A 19,809-nucleotide genomic window follows, 5' to 3' on the forward strand; every position below is an offset into this window, starting at 1 on the left:
TTTTTTCATTAATTTAGCAAACAATAAAAAACCCATTGGTGATTAGATACCACCAAAAGAAAGCTCTAGTTGTGTGAACAAAATTATAAAATTTCAGTTTGGGTATAGTGTTGCATGACCGTGCAATTGTCATTCAAAGTGCAAGAGCGCTGAAAGCTGAAAATTGGCCTGGGCAGGAAGGAGGTAAAAGTGCCTGGTATTGAAGTGGTTAAATACTGAAAATAGAGCCAGTACAATATGTCTGTATTTTTCTGTTAAATAATACATTCTAATTCTGATTACTTGATTATAAACCTGACTGGTTTCTCAATATGAAAATGTAGCCTAGTAAAAGTATGTAGGTATTGTTTGTGGAATCAGCACACTATTTCTGGCTTTTTTTTTTGTTTTAAATACACTCTAAATGTGCATTCTTGAAAAAAAGCAGCCTGGTTTCTCACTCTGAAACTGCGGGCTATTAAATTGCTCACATAGTGTGTATTGAGTCTGTGCAATAAGTCTAGATATTTTTTCTGTTAAATCATACATTCTAATTTTGATTTCCTAATTTTAGATCTGACTGATCTCTCCCTCTTTAATTGTGGCCTAGTAAAAGTGCTTAAATATTATTGAGCGAGTCTGTACAATATTTCTGTCATTTGTCTCAAAAACAATGCACGTTAGGCAGTTGTTTCTGACAGTCAGATCAATAGCTGCCTTTCTGTTACTTATGCGCATCCTCTGAAAACCTAAAAAAATTTCAAAACACTGTGCACCCAGAACACCGCACACCCCCCCCCCCCCCAGGTTAATAAAATGCAGCTTAACAGTCATAAATTTGTAAAGTGAAGGTCCTCTCTGACATGACATGTGAAGCAGGGCAGGCTAGCACATCAAGCGCATATTGGTTCAACTCCAGTCAGTGATTCAGCCTTGACACAAAATAGTTAATGGTTATTTTCACTTGTAAGTGTCTTAATTACAGCCTTGCTTTCCCCGTCGTATTTTTCCTGCCCACCATGTTTTCTTGACAAGGGCAAAGCCTTAAGATGAAAAAAAAAATTAAAATGATTATAATCCCATTTTGGAAATATAGTTAAAAAAATTATAATTTGAAATACTAAATACTGTAAAAAAAAAAGAAAGAAATACTATTAAAAATGGCAAATATTTCAGCATTCAGAACCCCTGACTCTCACATGGCAGACTTTGTTTTTTTATTAAAGGGGTTAAATTTTATTTAATGGCAGCTATGGCAAGTGTGTGTGTTTGTGGAAGGGGGGGTGGTCTACCACACAAGTGATGTGCAGTACACAAATAACAGCTATGCCCTTACTTTTCTGCTAGAGATGTGCCTACGGCGTGGAGGATTCCTGAGACTATCAGGAAATGTAGCAAATGAGTTACCTCTTACTTTTAATGGTGGCAATGAATCCCACCAAGATTTTCCCCTTGTATCAGGAAAGGGTGAAATGTACCCCTAAATCCTCCCAAAAATGACTTCTTTTCACTGCCAGCACCCCAACACTCACAAACATTGCCTTTAGTTATACTTTACTTCGTTAGTCAAGTCCATCCGAATCTAACACTACCCTCTCCTTAGATTGACAATGCTTCTGTTGAAGGGTGTCTCTGTTGCTCCTTCATCCAGAGTGGAGACACCCTAACAAAGGAAGTGAGTTACTAGCTGGAATACCAGGTGAAGATAAAGGAAAATAAAAGAAAAAAAAGACTAAAAAAGAAAACAAAAGCAGCCAGCATATTTAAGTATTGCTAAGCTGCAATATATTACATTATGTTTTTCGGTTTTTAATATTGCTTTAATCATAAAGAAAAAAAATGTTTTCCACATAGATATTTGTTATATCCAAATCATTTAGAAACAAGGGCGGAGAGGGTAAAAGTTTATTGGGGAATGCAGCTGACAGCTGGTGTTTTTTTTCGGCAAACGTCTTCAAAGCAGTAGAGAAGAGGATAAACATCTGACTTTCTGCACAGTTTCTCAAGTCTCCGGTGGAACGCGTCTGCAACTGATTACCTCACAGCCATCTTCTGTACTCTGTAGGGGAGGGTAAGACAATTACTCACAGACACAAGAAAGATGAAGCAGCTTCACAGAATGTTGGGTGAAAAAAAAATATAAACTATGCCTAGTCCACGCATTTGAAAGTGGTAATCCACAGAGATGATCCGCAGAACCGATGTTGTGCTAAAATCTTGCTTTTGTACCGGGGGCGAACTGACCATTTGGAAACTCGGGCACTGCCCGAGGGCCTGGGGTCAGTAGGGGGCCCCATGAGATGCCCCTGGTACCTTTTTCATAGGCTTTTTTGAGTTTGGGCAAGGACACAGGGGTCCCATGGTCCCCTATTGCCCGGGGGCCCCATGAGTTGCAAGTCCGCCCCTGTTTTGTACAGAAAACCACAGTGTACAATACACAAGTACAGTCAAGTTGACGCATTTCAGCCTATATGGCCTTAATCATAACTACTCTAAAACATGAAACTCTGAAATATATAATAGCAAAAGCAACAGGGGCTCCACCTACCAATTGACTCCATTAACAAAGATAATTGCAAGAGAAGAAACAGCTGATACAATAGTCCATTGCATTGCTCTGTGGGTAATGAAGTAGTACATAGGATATACAGTATTCTGTCCTGCTCAGTCCACAGCTACCCACCATCTCTATGATTCTCATTCTTTAGCACCATTCACAGTTTCTGTCCAACTGGCAGTTTCTTGTCTGCTCCCCATGTCTCAGTGTCTAGCCTACTCATTGACTATATACTATGACACAGACACTAATTGCAATTTAAAAAGCCACAGATGTGGGAAATTAACCTTTAATTGCCATGTTAACGTGTGTGTGTCACCTTGTGTGTCTGTACCAAGGCCAAACATTCCAGGGGATGAAAACTTTTGATCAGGACCATTTGGGTGATTTCTGTTATGATTTAAAAAAGAGCAAAACATCTATGTGATGATAAATGGCTTCATATGATCTATCCCTCCATAAAAGACAGTTTTTTTGGCACGATCAGTCATATTTGCAATATCAGTGCCAAAAGTTTACTATTTCTGCCAGAGTATGCAAACATCTGAGCACAACTATATATGCTGCATAATATAACAGCACTATAAAAATACCTTTAATACATAACCCCTTGCAGTGTGAGTAGGGGCCCACAGCACGGGTGTATTTCATCTAATTCTTGGATTCCAGCTTTAACTAAAACCATGTGATCCCCTCAGTGTTGCAATAAGATTTGCAGTCCCATCATCCATTTATACATGCAGGAACTCTTTAAAATATCCCTTTTAAAAATGTCAGTCTTTTAGCATGGTACACCTATAGATGGCAGATGCTGAAAAGGACTCTGGGAAAAGGTGAACCAATCATAGGTGAGGTGGGCTTGCATGTTTAGAGAGTTTTGGACAAGGAGTACTGCTGACTTTGGTTGGAGGGTAGAGAATTTTAAATGCCCATGGGGTTTTAAAAATTCACAGCAGGTAACAGCTTCAAATGTAAATTGCCAGTTTTTCATTCCGACACACTACCTGTGTGCGGGGATGACTGAGCTCCTGACCTCATATCCCACACTGGTCAATCAAGATGGCAGAACACTGGTACCCAGAAGAAGCTGGGAAGAAGATGCCAATGCCGGTGAGGAGTGAGGATTTGTGCTTTTAGTACTGCTTTATGGTAAGTGAAAAGGGGGGGGGGGGAGGGAAGGAGGTTAGATAGGGTTTTTTTTAAATAACTCAAAAATTAGATGGGGGGGGGGGGCAGAGAGGAGTGGGATGGGATTCACGTACACTCACCGGCCACTTTATTAGGTACACCTGTTCAATTGCTTGGTAACACAAACTGCTAATCAACCAATCACATGGCAGCAATTCAATGCATTTTGGCATCTAGATGTGGTGAAGATGACTTGCTGAAGTTCAAACTAAGCATCAGAATGGGGAAGAAAGAGGATTTAAGTGACTTTGTCAGTCCGCCCCTGGCCAACCCCATTGGAGAGGACTCTTTTTTCTTTGATTGATATCAAGGACCATCTATTTGGGATCATCGTCTGAGGTTTCTTTATGCTTTATGACTCCTTTGGGGTCGCATGCACGCTAGTCGGTGGAGTATTATTTATATATTTTCATTAATGGATGTTTCACAGCATGTGTTGAAGATTCATTGTGTTTTCCCTGTTTTTTTGGGACTGTTATTATTCATTTTTGGGACTTATTCACTTTATCACATCAACACATCAATGATATTATCATTATTTCCTTGTGTTCACTTCAGTCACTAGCACAGTATTAGCACACTGTGCTGCCTTTATTGATATCTGTTATTGTCTGCACTTTTTCATGTGTTTTGCATATGTTGTTTTCACACTTGAATGAGGGTCATATGTGCATTCATTTTCTGATGTATGTATTTTTTATGTTTTATTGTTCATACATTGAGTAACGCAGCACCAATTCACTTCTTTTATAACATGTTTGTTAAGTTACCAAAAAAAAAAAGGACCTTTAGAATCGCTTTAATTATATTACATTTCCTATCAGTTTTTAGCAAATTTTTTTGTAGAATTTTCATTTACAAGCAAATGCTTTTCTTTGCTGCTGAAAAGGCTGTTAGGTCAGCACAACTTTGAGAATATAAAAATGTGGTGGAAATCGGCTGTCTGGCATCGTTCCCTGGCTCCCTGCCAAGCTCAGCATCCTTGACGTCATCCTCTTGTTCCCTTGCTACCTTTCAGCTCCGTCTCCTCAGGTGGTCCAGCCATTAGACACTCCAGCCAGCACACAGAGCTCGCTCAGTTTATAGATTCAACTGACAAAATACAATTAGCTAATACACGGCCGGACCCACAAGCTACCTCCAGCACCAAGTAAAACACGCATTGTTTCAGAGATGGGAAATGTTTATAAAATGCCTGGCATGCTCAGCTTCTGCTCAAAATTCCTTCTACAAGTTCGAGTGCAAAAGCATCTAGTTGTGTCTATATTGTGGCTCCAGACTGGCGTTGGAGAGGGAACTTTGGAGTTTACGAAACCCTAGTAATTAAGTTTGCGGTAAGGACACATTTCAACTTTAGCCAAATGTTTCCAGCCAGATGCAGAGCCAGCCGCCGTCCACATCCCGCCATTGTAGACACAGAGCATCTGCTACACAGTGTGCTTGAAGGAGCTCTCTGCTTTACCCATAAATCTGACCCCTAGGAACCTCTTGACGTCCACAATTGTCACCATGACATATAGACATTCATATTTAACTATTTCAATACTGGACGCTTTCACCCCGTCCTGCCCAGGCCAGTTTTCAGCTTTCAGTGTTGTCTTACTTGAATGACAATTGCGTGATCATGCAACACTATACCCAAATTAATATTTTTTTTAACATACTGTCACAAGCAGGTGAGGACTGACCATTTGGAAACTCGGGCACTGCCCGAGGGCCCGGGGTCAGTAGGGGGCCCCATGAGATGCCCCTGGTACCTTTTTCATAAGCTTTGAGTTTGGGCAAGGACACAGGGGCCCCATGATCCCCTATTGCCCGGGGGCCCCATGAATTGTCAGTCCACCCCTGATCATCCCCTCTGACAATGGAAGATTATAATGGCGGTGGTAGTGTGTGTGTGTGTGTGTGTGTGTGTGTGTGTGTGTGTATGTGTGTGTTGTTTGAGTTTGGGCAAGGACACAGGGGCCCCATGATCCCCTATTGCCCGGGGGCCCCATGAGTTGTCAGTCCGCCCCTGGTCACAAGTGCAGTGCAGCGTCATCATATAACTGGTGTGGCTGTGATCAGGGACACTGATTGATGACAGCATGTAAAAAAATTATTGTAATTGTTTTTTACAAATTTTGTTTTCTTTTTATCACCTTTTTTGTTTTAATTTTTAATGATTTTTTTAAACTACTGTGACCAGAGCAATACAGTGTTTTTTGATTGAAAAGATACTTTTATTGCAGAAGCATCAAAAACAACATGTTACGTGTAATCGAGGTACATCTCACCCTGTACTGCGACGCAGCGCACCACATAGCAATACAGTTCCAAACATACGATAAATACATTCAGGCCAATAAATACATTCGCTCAGCGGTATGATGCCTGACGTGATGTGCACAGAGGATGAATCCCCCGGATCACCACGTCATGCATGACGCCGCTTACCCCAAAAACTGTAGCATCCTAATACGATATACATTTCCTAGTCACTATGTCATGCACGAAAACGATAACTGAAAAGAAAAACACTGTCAACAATAGGCATCGGGTGTGTGTGGGGGGGGGGGGGTGGAAGGGGAGGGAAGGGGGAAACACAGGCCCGAAGCTTTATTGAAGGGACAAAGACACGCAAGGGGGAGTAGGGGGAAGGGGGAAATCTTCAGACGTCCTCTTCCTCCTTAAAGTCCAACAAGGAATAGTCTCTGAGCAGACTGAGGATCAGTCTGCGGCAGTCCTCAATGGACATCCTCTCCCGCTGGAGTGTGAGGCGCTTTCTGGCGCACCATAAAGCGTCCTTGAAACAGCACAGCACCCGCCAGGCGCCGTCAATGTCCTCCAAAGAAAAAGTTCCACAGAACAGTCCATTCAAAACCCCAAAGTGAGTGATGGCTGTCTGTGGCACAAAGTCCTTGAGTTCAGGTTCCAGGGCCCCCAACAGGGCCTGAGCAAATGAGCACTCCCAGAAAACGTGATAGGACGTTTCCTCATGGGTGATGCAGAAGGGGCAGTGTCTGTATCTGCTCAGGTTCCTGGCATGCATAAATGTCCTGAGAGGCAGTCCCCCCTGGATAGCCATCCATGCCAGGTCTTTGTGCCTGTTGGTGAGGATGTTAGAAGAAACATTCCTCCAGACCACCTTGCAGGTGTCTGAAGGCAGGCCTGGAACCGACTCCAAAATGTCGCTGGCTCGGATGAGCTTGTAGATGGTCTTTGGCTTCCACAAGTCCGGCTTGACTCCCTGCAGCCCTTGCTCCCTGATGAACTTGAAGGTGTCCAAGTAGAACCAAGGAGTGTCCCAGTTGTAGGGGATGGAACTATCCCAGGTGTCCCACCCCAGGGACCTCCAGAGAGGCAACAGGAAGAAGCGAGACATTGCGTTCCCGCCAGAGTCCATAGTCCGTCTTGGCAAAGTTCTGCGGACGCAGTTGCAAGCAAAGAACACCCTCAGCTGGGTGGCGATGTCGGGCACGCCCTTACCGCCCTTGAGGGGTTCCTTGAACATGACTGCCCGCTTCACTCTGTCCATCTTGGAGCCCCAGATGAAGTGAAACACCGCCCTGGTGATGGCCTTGCAGGTGTTGACCCGGGGGGGCCAGGCCTGGGCGAGGTACTGCAACACAGGGAGAATCTCGCTGCGGAGTACCAGTGTCTTCCCTTCGATGGTGAGGTCTCTGAGGCTCCAGAGTCCAAACTTTTGGCGCATCTTGGCCAGTCCCTCCTCCCAAGACTTCAGGGCTGCGCCCTCGGCACCAAACCAAACTCCCAAAATCTTCATGAAGTCTGTCTTGATGCCAAAGGGCATGGATGCAGAAGAAGGCAGGAACCACTTTCCGAAGAGCATGACTTCCGACTTCCCGCAGTTGACCTTTGCCCCCGAAGCTTGGCCGAAGTCCTCGCAGGTCTGGACGAGCAGGTCGATGGAGCGCTGGTTGGCACAGAACACCGTCACGTCGTCCATGTAGAGCGAGCACTTCACTTCCCGTCTGTCTGGTCCCGGTGCGGTGATTCCCCCGATCTCTGGATTCCGTCTGATGCATTCGGCGAAGAGCTCTATACAGCAAACAAAAAGCAGAGGTGAGAGAGGACAGCCTTGTCTGACCCCGGAGAGAACCGGGAAGGGGTCAGTCTTCCAGCCGTTCACCTGCACGGAACTACAGATGTCATTATACATGATGTCAACATATGAACAAAACATTTCCCCGAGACCAAACCTGCGCAGGGCTCTGCACATAAACCCATGGGAGACACGGTCAAAGGCCTTCTCCTGATCAAGACTGACCAGGGCCGCGTGCACACGGCGGTCCTTGATGTATTGGACCGTGTCCCGGACAAGCGCTAGGCTGTCCGCAATCCTGCGGCCAGGAATGCCACAAGTCTGATCCGGGTTGATGATCTGTCCGATGACAGCCTTCAGTCTGTTCGCCATGACCTTGGCGAGGATCTTGTAGTCCACGTTCAGAAGAGAGATGGGACGCCAATTTTTCAAGTCACATCTCTCCCCCTTACGCTTGTACAGGATCGTGATCATCCCCTCCCTCAACGAAGGAGGCATCTTGCCCTCCACCACCATCTCCTCGTACAGCTCGAGCAGGTCCGGGCCCACGAGATCCCACAGCGCTACATAAAGCTCCGCTGGGAGACCGTCGCAGCCCGGGGTCCTGCCTTGCCTAAAGGATTTAGCGGCAGAGTGCAGTTCCTCCAACGTCAAGGGGGCGTTGGTGGCCGACAAACCTGCAGGATCAATAGTGTTAGAGATACCTGACAAGAACCTGTCGGCCGCTTCCGAGTTCGTTTCTTTAGGAGAGTAGAGGTCGGAGTAGTAGTCGCTGACCACTTCCATCACGGCCTCCTTCCCCTTCTGGAGTGTTCCAGTCTTGTCACGCAGCTCCGACAGGGGTGTGTGTCCTGAGTGGAGTTTCCTGAAAAAGAAAGAGTTACACTTCTCACCTTTCTCGAGATGCTCCACTTTGGCACGGAAGACAATGTGCCTGGATTCTTCCTCAAAGTGCTTTTTCAAGCACTTCTTGGTGTCCTCCAGGTCTTGCCTCACGTCCCAGCCACAGTGGTGAAGGTCCTGCAGGGACTGCAGCTGACGCTGCAGCCTCCTGAGTTCCTTCCTCCTGGCACACACTTGCTGGCGTCCCCTGGCCTGAAAGAAGCTGCGCAGCTTGACTTTCACGAACTCCCACCAGTCGCTGACCTTAGGAAAGAAAGCCTTCTCCTCTCGCCAGGCACCGTAGATTTCCCTGAGCTCCGCTAGCAGTTCCTCATCGCCCAGCAGGGTGCAATTCAGCTTCCAGGAGCCTGGGCCCGGGGCAAAGCCCTCTCCCAGCTCACCTTGAAAGTGAATGGCCCTGTGGTCAGAGAAAAAGCAGGGAACCATGGAGAACCCGCGGTGCCTGACTGCCCTGGAGGTGAGCACAAAGTCAATCCTGGAGCGCACGGATCCATCGGGGCGGCTCCATGAGTAGTTCACGGAACCGCGCCCCACGGATTCCACTGCGTCTCGCAGGGAAGCCTCTGCAATCATCTCCCGGAGCAGCTTCGAGGTGACGTCGAGTTTTGCGTATATGCTGGAGCTGCGCCCATCCTCCTCTATCGGACAGTTAAAGTCACCGCCGATTACTACTGCTCTCGTTGTGGCGAGTTGCGTCCGCAGGGTTTGGAAAAGTTCCAGCCGCGCGTTCTTCTCCGGGGGGGCGTACACGTTGATGAGCCTAACGGGCTCCCCCGCCCACGAACCATCTATGACCAGAAGGCGGCCACAGACGAGCTCATGGACAGAGTCAACAGTGAAACGTCCTCCCCGGATAAGAACCGCAACCCCTGCAGACTTGCAATCGCCACCCCCAGACCAGTAGGAGGGACCATGGGTCCACTGGGAGGACAAATGAGTGTACCTCCTCAGAGGGGGAAGTGCGCACTCCTGAAGCATGTACACATCACTCTGCTGTGTGGAAAGAAAGGTCAGCACAGTCTGCCTCCTAGACACGTCCTTTATGCTCCTCACATTAATGGAAAAGATAGATATCTCAGCCATCATGGGAAAGAGATGAAGGGGTTAGTCGGCAGGGGCTGTGCCTACCTCCCCTGGGGAGGGGGGGCGACCTCTGTGACCTCTGCAGCCTGACAAGTGTCCTGGCCCAGACCAATCTGATTGAGGACCTCGTTGAGGACCTCATTGAAGTCGGTGGAGAGATCTGGCTCCGACTGGGTCAGAGCCATCTCTTCTTCCACCTCTTCTTCCTCCAGCGTGTCGAGGTCCTCCCCCTCGGGGTCGGGGCCTGCGACATTCTGGAGGACGGCAGGCCGCTTGGTGGCAGAGGAGGTGTCCTCCGCCGCCGGGCTGGCCTGCTCCTTCTTCCGCTTCCTGTACCCCGCCGCAGAGTTGCTGACAGGGGTAACAGGGGGAAGGGGCGGGAAGTCCTCCTGGGAGGACAGGTCCGGGGGGGGGTGGGACCGGGGCAGGGGCAGGGGGGCAGGGGGGGGTAGGGGCAGGGGGACCAGGGGCCGAGGGGCCGGGGGCCGGGGCAGAGGGACCAGGGGCAGGGGCAGGGGGACCAGGGGCAGGGGCAGGGGGACCAGGGGCAGGGGGACCAGGGGCAGGGGGGCAGGGGCAGGGGGGGCAGGGGCAGGGGGACCAGGGGCAGGGGGACCAGGGGCAGGGGGGCCAGGGGCAGGGGGGCCAGGGGGACCAGGGGCAGGGGGACCAGGGGCAGGGGTACCTGGGGCCTGGGGGGGGTTCCTCTTACCCGGGTCCTTTGGAGGCTTTTGTGGCGCTGGTTTGGTGGCCGGGCCCTTGCTCAGGGCCCCGGCGTACGTCCTGCTTCTTTCTGGGCAGTCTCTGTAGACGTGCTCGGACCGTCCACAGAGGTTGCAGGTTCTGGACCTTGGGCAATCCTTGGTCTCGTGACCTGCAGACCTACAGAACCTACAAGAAAGCACACTGCATTCCTTACCCTCGTGCCCCGGCTGGCCGCACTTGCGGCATGACTGGGGTAGGTCCGGGTAGTGTAGGAGTCCTGATGACGATCCCAGGGAGAAGCATTGTTGCAGGTGTTGGAGATCTCCAGCGGGACGATCTCTTAGTAGCCTGCAAAACACTGCCCACTTACCAGTCCAGAAGCCGTTGGTGTCTAGTATCCGGACTGGGTCCTTCAACACGACACAAAACCTTTGGAGGTAGGTGGCTATGTCTCTGCCGGGGACGTGAGGGTTCCTCATGGACACCGTGATCCTTCTTTCGTCCCTTTGAATGGGAGAGTTCGCAGCGAACTTCCGGAAGAGGGAGTCGGGTCCAGCGGTCTTCACTGCCTCCCAGTACCTTCTGCACACCTGTAGTGAGACAAAGGTGACCAGGAACATACCTCTCACAAAGGACTGCACCGACAGGGTCTCTGCCTTGCTGAATCCCTGCTCGAGTATCATCTTCTTGCCGAAGACTTCCGGGGTCATTTCCGGGATTCTGCCATCCACCTCTTTCAGCCGCAGCACGACTGTCTGCTTCATCCAGGGCTCCAAGGGAGGGAGACCGTCTGCAGGGCCGGGGCGGTCTGGGGTGGAGGTGGAGGCGGAGGCGGCTTCTCCCGGGGTCTTGGCGGTGGTGGCGTTCTGTGGCTTCTTCACGGTCTGTTTCTTCCCCATCTTGGCGCAGAGGAGTTCAGAAGGGCTTCCCAGGGATCTTGGTCGGGTTCCTTCTCCTTCTTCTTCCTCGGCGGCTTCACTCTCGCTTGCTTAGCCTTTGAAAAGGCTATTGAGCGTCTACTGCCCGGAGGTAGTAACGCAGAGTGAACAAGGGGGGGGAAGATCACAAACTCGTTCTGTGTGGGGGCTAAGCCTCAAACCCAATAGCAGCAAGTAGGTGAAGCCGGATTTAACCGACGATCCTACAAGGCCGAGAAGAGGGTACCCCACACAGACCAAATGGCTTGGATAGATGCAAGTGTTTCTCAACGTCCTAGCTGGAAGCCGGGACACCCCTAAAGGCAAGGTCGATACTACACTTGATCTTAGCCAAAAGGCCGAGAAGCGATCTGACATCTAGTTTTTTTTTTTTTTAAGTCCGCAAACGTGCAGCTATAACGAAAAAACCCGTAAGTGTTCACAAAAAATGTGCAAGTGCAAAACACCACACGAAAAAGTGCACTTAGGGGTGTGTTTGTCCTACCCCCGGAAGGGTTGGACCGTTCACCCGATCCCCCGGGGCACGAAGCTCCTGACAGGGACAAGGTTCCCATTTGGTCCTCCTGGCCAAAAGGCCTGGTGGACCACCGTTCCTTATGCCCAGCCGAAGCCGGACATCCAGTACTAGGCAAGGGGGTTCTCCTGAAGAGAAAACCCCCTAGGGATCAGGGGAGGAAGGAACCGTAGGGCCACACATCCTCCCCCTAGACTTCAGGTAAGGCCCGAGGACCCACACCCTCCATCCGTGAAAAACACACACATAAGAACAGAAAAAGTGACAAGACGTGGGAGTGATTAAATTAAATAAATAGAAAATAAAAAAGTGGTACCGTGCCAAATAGTGCACAGACCAGGCCCTGAGGCCTGTAGCAAAAATTGCCCCGGACTTAGCCAAAAGACCTGGTCCTTAGGGCGCTGTGCAAAAAGAAGTGAAAAACAGTGGCCATGTGTCATTTTCACACCGTGGGGTCCCACACCCAAGTGTTACTAGTGACACCCCTGAGCGCGTCTCCCCAGGGGGCACTGAGTTTGCGGACTTTTTGCGTCCCCAGTCCCTGGCCAGACCAAGGTAGCTTGCTCAAATCAGGAGGTACTGGGTCTTTCCAGCCTTCCCAGAGGAATTACTCCCGAGGCCCCAGAACGAATCATGGCGCTCCCCGGTTTCTGTCCCTCCGGTCCAGCCTTCCGGACCCCCATCATACCAGTGAGGGTACTATAGTAACACTACTACTCTAGGGAGGTGATCAGGATGTTTTTTCCCCTGACCTCTAACATCAACAAGGCATTTTCGTCCACACACCTGCCACTCACTGAATATTTTCTCTTTTTTGGACCATTCCCTGTAAACCCTAGAGATGGTTGTGTGCAAAATTCCCAGTAGTCGTTTTACTTATATATTACATAATATTGATCTGGTTGGGGTTGTGTGGGGGGTTTTTTCGTCTATACCTTACATTTGGATGGTGGTGTTATTTCCATGTGGTCTTGCATGCTATTTCACCTTTAAAGGGGCAGTACCATTTGGTTTTTTGAGATGCACAGAGTTAATCCCCACCCATAGGCGGTCTGGAGACACCCCTGTATTGGTTGGTGGTTTTAATTCAACACAATATGTTAGTCCAGGAACAGCTATTAGCTTGATAGACTCTGAGGAAGAGGATAAGTCCTTGAAACGCTTCATCCTCTAGATGTTCCATAATTTCTGTACACCTTGATGTTTTACGGATTGTTTGTGCTGTACTCATGAGATGTATTTGTACCTTTTTAAGACTTTGTGAGAATAATACTTACCTTTTTACATTAAATACATTTTTAAAGAATAATGCACTAGGCCAGTGCACCGTCTGTTTGCTTATCATTACTGTTTGTATCTCCCATGCATACACTTACTAGGACCAGTAAACCTACCAGCATGTCTTTTGAGCTTGGAGAGAAAACATTCAAGTACTCGGAAAACATGCCATCTCCTGCGTAGGCAGTATCCTGGTTGGGATTTGTACCAAGTACCCTAGTGCACCAAGGAAGCAGTGCCAAACCACTGTGATTGCCTAATAGCCTGCTTTTTCCTGTTGATGAGAGTTTTCCCCAGATATCTAAATGAGATCCAGAAAATGTTCAACAAATGTATCTTTATGTGTGGTCTTCAGAGCAGACCTCCAAGCAAAATACACAAGCCCCATCTGTTTCCTGGGAAATTATTCAAGACTCAAGCACTCAGGTAAATGTGAATTAAGAAAGATACAAAGAAAAGCTGTGTGCCAAACACAATTAGTTAACCAGGCCTAAATCAGCTTAAGAATTACATGCTGCATACTAGCTAGTAGAGCTGTTCTGGGGTTTTTTTCTATGTAATTTGCACCCCCTTAAAGGACCTTCTGTTTTGGTCCTGACGTTCTTTCCCAGTAGATGCATTAGCAGCTAGGCACACAGTCACTCTCTTGGCTCAATGATAAGTCCAGAGGAATACGTTTTTGATGCTTTATTGTAGAACATGAACTTGGATGGATGTAGGGTTACTGTGGTATACTCCAACAACATTAAGAAGTGACCTGAGGACACATATCTTCCTCCTAAGAGTCTGAGCACAGTCCTTGCAACAGAAAAATATTGGGCTGGGACATTGAGTACAATTTCTCCTTTACGTAAAGCTGACTCTAGTACAAGAAGGATAGCAGCAGCACACAGTCACTGGGATCTCTCACACTGGCCTTCACTCCCTAATGTCCTTGGATAATTCAATGCCTCCTTCAGGGTTGCCAACCGTTCTGGCTGATTTACAAACTGTTCGTAAATATCTGTTACGAACAGTGGCCATCCATAAAAAAATATGGCCACGAGCAAGCTTCAGTACTGTGCATACTCAGTTGAGAGAGAGAGCCTCTGCTCTTGTATACAGTACATCTTGTGTTGGATCGAGATCAGGCTCAGGTAAGTATAAAGGGGGCTTTTTTACCTTCATGCACAGGATGCATGAAGAAAAAAAAAATTCTGCCTTTACAACCACTTTAAAAGTAACAGTGGTTCTGCATATATATTCTTCTTTCTGTTATTTTGATTAGGGCTAACAATATATGTTTGTAAAACTTTTTTATATACTGTTTTTAGTCTTGTAAATTTTAAATATTAATTGCAAAATATGTAATATTTTCATTTCAAGGCAACTGTAGTCTTTTTCTTTTTTTGCTTTATTTTAAAATGTTGTTGTGTATAGAGATCAGTAGCTCAAGTTCAAATTTACACACAACTCAAACAGTTAGAGCAGTTAGTCCTCCCCCTTCCCTCCCTCTGTGTTAAAAATCATGGGTTCGGGCTTTAAAGTGTTACCAAACCCGGGACCCTGCATTCACTATATCTGGTCTCCCACAGTACACAGAACATGGAAATGCAATTATTTTAGTAAACATAAACCACTAAATACCTTTTTTCATCAGCAGTTAGAGCAGTCTTGTGACTTCAGCAGAGAATTGGTTAAAGCTTGTATGAGGAGTTTTCTTTCTGCTCTAGGAGGATGTGAAACCTCTGACCCTCTGTGTGGACAGTGCTGATTGGCCCTGTGCTGATCACATGCACCTTCCCAAGAAAAAAACTCTGTAGCAATACACACCACACTGAGCATGTGCATGTGACCACGGATTCAGTCTGTATCAGGTGGTCATTTCACCAAGAGGAGGGGCAGAGAAGAAAGGATCAGCCTTTTTACACAATGCAGAGCACTGGTTAAAGCTAATAGAAGGAGTTTTCTTTCTGCTCTCTGAGGATGCAGAACCCCTGACCTCTGCCTAGACAGTGCTTATTGGCCCTGTGCTGATCACATGCACTCTCCTAAAAAAAAAAAACCTCTCTAGCAATACAGACTAAACTGAGCATGCGCAGAGTGTCTCCATACAATATTTCTTGTCAGGAGATAAGAGGAGGACACTGAAAGAAGGGAAGGATCAGAGAGGTCAGGATTAAACATCCTTTTTACACAATGCAGATGATTAACCCCATAGGTTCCACAGTGAGTATAACAGGTATACTTTACTGCATATACAGACTGATTTTACTGTTGTTGGTTTAGCAGATCTCCAGTGATTTTTAAAAGCTTTCCCAGGTGTTTTCATATTTAAAAATTCAGCTTTTGCTGCAATACTTACCATGTCTCCAGTGCTGTCTCTGGTGTTTGAAAAAAAAAGTTCTGCTTTACATCCCAGCTACAGCTAATTAAGGCACATTCACCTTTGCAAAAACAATCCCTATGAAATTTGTCTAAAAGTTGACAGAATTCATGATCGACAACTTGGTTGAAAGTTTAATAAACTATTGGGTTTAATTTATTAACCGCTGAAAATATATGGACAAAACACTGTGATGTCACATGTAGATTATACACATATAATTCCCATTATGTATTTGCATATTGAGAAACAACTTTCTAGCGGCACAATGACACAGTAGATACATTTATATATGACGCATTCATAAACAAGAAATGAAATATAACTTAGAAACCCTACCTGGGACTATACTGTTCTACAAAGAAGGATCCTTGCCAGCCCCAAGTTTTCTCAGAGACAATAGATACTGTTCTGAAATATTCAGCACATCCAAAATAATGCCTCAGCTGACACATTAATTACCCGGGTATAATGCATTGGTTTAAATCTTTGTCATGTTTGGCTTAAGGATTTATACACATAAATATTCATTAAGTGATAAATAGGTGCCGCGAGACAACCATGATTGAGTCTTGGCTGGGGGAGCTCATCAAGTTGCTGAGGTTTGTATTGTGGCCTCCATGTGAATCTCAATGAGTTCATTAGACCGCACATTCATGGCTCACACCGGGACATAGCGAGCATGCCAGCAGTTTTTATGTTGAGTGCAATGGATTGGAATAGTCAAAGGGCTGGAAAGGAACCTTCTGTACAGATGCACTGCAGTGTGATAAATTGTCCTGAGTGTCAGAGGACAACACTTGATAGAGTTGAGACTGAATGTTCACTTCATGTTGGAGAACAATAAAACTTCCTCTTGTGGCCAGTTTTGAGAAAGCCTTTTATTTCTTGTTTTGTTAACAGGAACATTAAGCTAAAAAGAGGAGGCCAAAGCAAGGGGACGGTTTACATCACAAAGGGCCGATGTTCTTAGGAATATTATATTGTGATAATAGTACGCTGCTAATACATGTAATGATACGTGTTCAGTAGATCTTTGGGGGTTTTTTAATTGCCACTATTGAAACTTTCCCTTGGTTCATATCAGCGGTTCTCAACCTGTGGGTCGCGACCCCTTTGGGGGTCGAACGACCCTTTCACAGGGGTCACCTAAGACCATTGGAAAACACATATTTCCGATGGTCTTAGGAACCGAGACACAGCTCCTCTATCCGTCTCTAGGTGTGGGCGGGATGACATGCCGCCCCTGTCATCTGGACACACCCCCGGGATCAATCCTCGCCGGTGATTGGCCGCCGGAACTGTAGCTCAGGAGAGGCACACAGGTGGCTAATCACCGGCGTGGAGGTGGAGCTTGGAGAGGAGGAGCCGAGCGGCACCGCAAAGATCGAGCGAGTGAAGAGGAGGAGAGTGGCCAGAGAAGGAAGACAGCTGACCGGTAAGTGTCTGTACCATGGGAGAGGGAGGGAGCGAGCGGGCCCAGGCTGGAGCAGGGGTCAGCAAGGTAAGTATCATTGGTGTCAGTGGGAGGAATAGTGCCCAATCATTGGTGTCACTAATACCAACGATGGGGCACTTTTCCTTCCACTGACACCAACGATGGGGCACTATTCCTCCCCCAAATGACACCAACGATGGGGCACTATTTCTCCCTCCACTGACACCAACGATGGGGCACTATTCCTCGCCCCACTGACACCAACGATGGGGCACTATTCCTCCCACTGACACCAAAGATGGGGCACTATTCCTCCCACTGACACCAATGATGGGGCACTATTCCTCCCTCTGACACCAATGATGGGGCACTATTCCTCCCACTGACACCAATGTTGGGGCACTATTCCTCCCACTGATGGGACACTTTTCCTCCCACTGACATCAGTGATGGGACACTATTCCTCCCACTGACACCAGTGATGGGGCACTATTCCCCCCACTGACACCAATGATTGGGCACTATTCCCCCCACTGACACCAATGATTGGGCACTATTCCTCCCACTGACACCAATGATGGGGCACTATTCCTCCCACTGACACCAATGATGGGGCACTATTCCTCCCACTGACACCAATGATGGGGCACTATTCCTCCCACTGACACCAATGATGGGGCACTATTCCTCCCACTGGCACCAATGATGGGGCACTATTCCCCCCACTGACACCTATGATGGGGCACTATTCTTCCCACTGACACCAATGATGGGGCACTATTCCTCCCACTGACACCAATGATGGGGCACTATTCCTCCCACTGACACCAATGATGGGGCACTATTCCTCCCACTGACACCAATGATGGGGCACTATTCCCCCCACTGACACCTATGATGGGGCACTATTCCCCCCACTGACACCTATGATCGGGCACTATTCCTCCCACTGACACCAATGATGGGGCACTATTCCTCCCACTGACACCAATGATGGGGCACTATTCCCCCCACTGACACCTATGATCGGGCACTATTCCTCCCACTGACACCAATGATGGGGCACTATTCCTCCCACTGACACCAATGATGGGGCACTATTCCTCCCACTGACACCAATGATGGGGCACTATTCCTCCCACTGACACCAATAATGGGGCACTATTCCCCCCACTGACACCTATGATGGGGCACTATTCCACCCACTGACACCTATGATCGGGCACTATTCCTCCCACTGACACCAATGATGGGGCACTATTCCTCCCACTGACACCAATGATGGGGCACTATTCCCCCCACTGACACCTATGATCGGGCACTATTCCTCCCACTGACACCAATGATGGGGCACTATTCCTACCACTGACACCTATGATCGGGCACTATTCCTCCCACTGACACCAATGATGGGGCACTATTCCTACCACTGATACCAATAATGGGGCACTATTCCTACCACTGACACCAATGTTGGGGCACTACTCCTCCCACTGACACCAATGACGTGGCACTACTCCTCCCACTGCAAAATTACAGTTATGAAGTAGCAACGAAAATAATTTTATGGTTGGGGGTCACCACAACATGAGGAACTGTATTAAAGGGTCGCGGCATTAGGAAGGTTGAGAACCACTGGTTTATATGAAAACCATGGTGGGGTTGGATGAACAGATCTTGATTGCTCACCAGATTGCTCACCAGATACTGCTGGCCAGTAGCTCTCTTGAAAATAGGATTTCCTACACATATTTACACAATCTGAACTAAACAGTGCGCAGTCCCTTTAACCACTTGCCTACCGGGCACGTATGCCTTCTTTACCAGGCCAATTTTCAGCTTTCAGCGCTGTCGCACTTTGAATGACAATTGCGCGGTCATGCAAGATTGTACCCATATGCAATTTTTATAATTTTTTTCTCACAAATAGAGCTTTCTTTTGGTGGTATTTAATTGCCGCTGGGCACTTTACTTTTTGTGCAATAAACAAAAAAATTGCAAAAAATTTGAAAAAAAAAGTTTCTTTGTTTCTATTATAAAATTTTTCAAGCAGGTAATTTTTCTCTTTCACTGATGTGCGTTGATGAGGCAGCACTGATGGGCACTAATAGGCGGCACTGATAGGCAGCACTGATTGGAACTGATAGGCAGCACTAATGAGGTGGCACGGATAGGCGGCACTGATAGGCAGCACTGATAGGTGGCACTGACTGGCATCACTGCTGGGCACTGACTGGCGGCACTGCTAGGCATTGACTGGCACAACTGCTGGGCACTGACTGGCACAACCACTGGGCACTGACTGGTGGCACTGACTAGCAGCACTGCTGGGCTGCACTGATGGGCACTGGTGGGTGGCACTGGTGGGCACAGGTGGGTGGGCACAGGTGGGTGGCACTGCTGGGCACAGGTAGGTGGCACTTTTGAGCACAGGTGTGTGGCACTGCTGGGTGGCACAGGTGGGTGCACTGCTGGGCACAGGTGGGCGCACTGCTAGGCACAGGTGGGTGACACTGCTGGGCACAGGTAGGTGGCACTTTTGAGCACAGGTGTGTGGCACTGCTGGGTCGCATAGGTGTGTGCACTGCTGGGTACAGGTAGGCGCACTGCTAGGCACAGGTGGGTGGCACAGGTGGGCACACTGCTGGGCACAGGTGGGCGGAACTGGTGGGTGGCACTGCTGGGCACTAATCATCAGTACAACGCACAACGTATTTACAAAAGATGATTCTGTATATACTGCTTTTTTCTGGATATACAGCTTTAAAAAAAAACAAAAACTGCAACAAATAAACATTGTTGTTATTTTTATATAT

General features: G+C 47.7%; 1 protein-coding gene and 1 pseudogene across 1 annotated transcript; both read right to left on the minus strand.

The window, feature by feature from the left end:
* Positions 1–926: 926 nt before the first annotated feature.
* On the minus strand, positions 927–11,170 carry LOC149449962 (uncharacterized). Its single transcript, XM_089692525.1, has 5 exons — positions 11,040–11,170; positions 8,474–9,069; positions 6,951–7,765; positions 2,018–2,038; positions 927–1,022 (listed from the first exon to the last, which is right to left on the minus strand). The coding sequence occupies exons 1-5, from the start codon at positions 11,168–11,170 to the stop codon at positions 927–929; spliced, it is 1,659 nt and encodes a 552-aa protein (XP_089548651.1).
* A 485-nt stretch (positions 11,171–11,655) lies between these two features.
* LOC149449963 (U2 spliceosomal RNA) lies at positions 11,656–11,748 on the minus strand (annotated as a pseudogene).
* Between the last annotated feature and the right edge of the window lie 8,061 nt (positions 11,749–19,809).

This window comes from Staurois parvus, unplaced genomic scaffold (genome assembly GCF_062004578.1).
Source record: "Staurois parvus isolate SC_StPar_1 unplaced genomic scaffold, SC_StPar_1.0 ptg000592l, whole genome shotgun sequence".
NCBI classification, from domain to species: Eukaryota; Metazoa; Chordata; class Amphibia; order Anura; family Ranidae; genus Staurois; species Staurois parvus.

What these genes read in the sequence shown, in the direction of transcription:
- LOC149449962 (XM_089692525.1), bottom strand. Translation starts at nt 11,170, where the DNA reads ATGACCCCGGAAGTCTTCGGCAAGAAGATGATACTCGAGCAGGGATTC. An exon ending in TCACTACAGGTGTGCAGAAG is followed by an intron (nt 9,070 to 11,039) that starts GTACTGGGAGGC and finishes CTCTGACCACAG; the next exon opens with GGCCATTCACTTTCAAGGTG. An exon ending in GGCCGACAGGTTCTTGTCAG is followed by an intron (nt 7,766 to 8,473) that starts GTATCTCTAACA and finishes TTTGCTGTATAG; the next exon opens with AGCTCTTCGCCGAATGCATC.